A 1,272-nucleotide genomic window follows, 5' to 3' on the forward strand; every position below is an offset into this window, starting at 1 on the left:
GGTACCACGACATGAATAAATAAATAAATAAACAAACAAACAAACATATGAGGGCTCTCTCCTATGAACATTTTCTCCTTAGAAACCCTAAAACTTACCTAGCATCTGTAGATCGGTGGCATGGAAGCATATTGTTTCATCCATGTGCTGAAGAAGCCGGCCAGGTGTGCAAACAAGTATATTTATATTGTTAATCCTCTCAGCTTCATGTTTCAGATCCTAAAAAAGTTAATTACACATACACCTAAGTAGACTGTTTACTACACTATCAAAATCTAGACACTCTTGGACACAATCTCTCCCTTCTTCTTCTGTACATCTCCACACTTCCGGGAGAAATAAAAGAACTTAGTGAAGGCCCGAGGAACTTCAGAGCTCTTCTGGAGTCTTTATACGTGGGACACAGAGGCCAAGAAAAGCCGTCACTCAAATGGTCCAAGACTCCTTTTCCTACTAAGTCTGCCAGGACTGACTCAAAAACTTGCATTGCTCTCATTCCTCAAGTCAGGACCCAGGAGCACTGGACAAGCTCCCCATACCTCTTCCTGTGCTTTCTCACTGGAAAAAAGAGCTGAACATTTTAGAGGTCCTTGTCCTCTCCTTTCAACAAGAGCCTCAGAATGTTGTTCATTATTAATGTGCGTCAGGCGCATGAATGAGCACATGGGGTTTGTGACTCTAGCTTTTCTTCTTTTGTACATATACGCATAGAAATTCAAGACACCCTTATCCTCATAGTCTAGAAGAGAACCTGGCAGATTCAAGCATCCCAGATGTGCTACAGGGCAGAAGGAAGGTTGAATTGGTTGTACCATAACCTAAAGCAAACATTCCTCAAACCAAACTACCTTCATTTCATTTTTTCTTTGCGGGGGGTGGAGAGCTGAGATGGGAAAGGGTGGGAGGGGGGAGCAGGACCAGGAATCAAACTCAGGACCTTGCACTTGCCAGGCAGATGCTGTACCACTAAGCTATAGCCCAGGCACCTACCTTCCTTTCTTCTGCTAATAAAGCAATATTCTGAAATACTCAGCTTCTTAGATAGACACTATTGTTTTTTTAAAGTCTTTTTTTCATTTATTTATTTATTTGGTACACAGCTTGGACTCATCGTGAGCCTCCTTTCCCAGCCTCCCCAGCACTAGAATTACAGGCGTGCACCATACCTGGTTTTGGCGGCCAGTCTGGCACACCCAGGATTCCAGGGCCAGCATGGCATGCCATACCGGGGATTGAACCCAAGTCCCTGTGCTTGCCAGACAGACGCTCAGA

General features: G+C 44.2%; 1 protein-coding gene across 1 annotated transcript in view; it reads right to left on the bottom strand.

Moving 5' to 3' along the window:
• The window catches only part of Ddx10 (DEAD-box helicase 10), a 315,103-nt gene that overhangs the window by 298,843 nt on the left and 14,988 nt on the right, over positions 1 to 1,272 (bottom strand). Inside the window, exons 3-4 of the mRNA XM_004626217.2 lie at positions 540 to 778; positions 99 to 219 (exon numbers count right to left, since the gene is read on the bottom strand). Coding sequence (XP_004626274.1) covers positions 99 to 219; positions 540 to 778 — 360 coding nt within the window. The remainder of the gene's footprint in view (positions 1 to 98; positions 220 to 539; positions 779 to 1,272) is intronic.

The sequence above is a fragment of the Octodon degus genome, unplaced genomic scaffold (assembly GCF_000260255.1).
Source record: "Octodon degus isolate 3935 unplaced genomic scaffold, OctDeg1.0 scaffold00012, whole genome shotgun sequence".
Lineage (NCBI taxonomy): Eukaryota > Metazoa > Chordata > Mammalia > Rodentia > Octodontidae > Octodon > Octodon degus.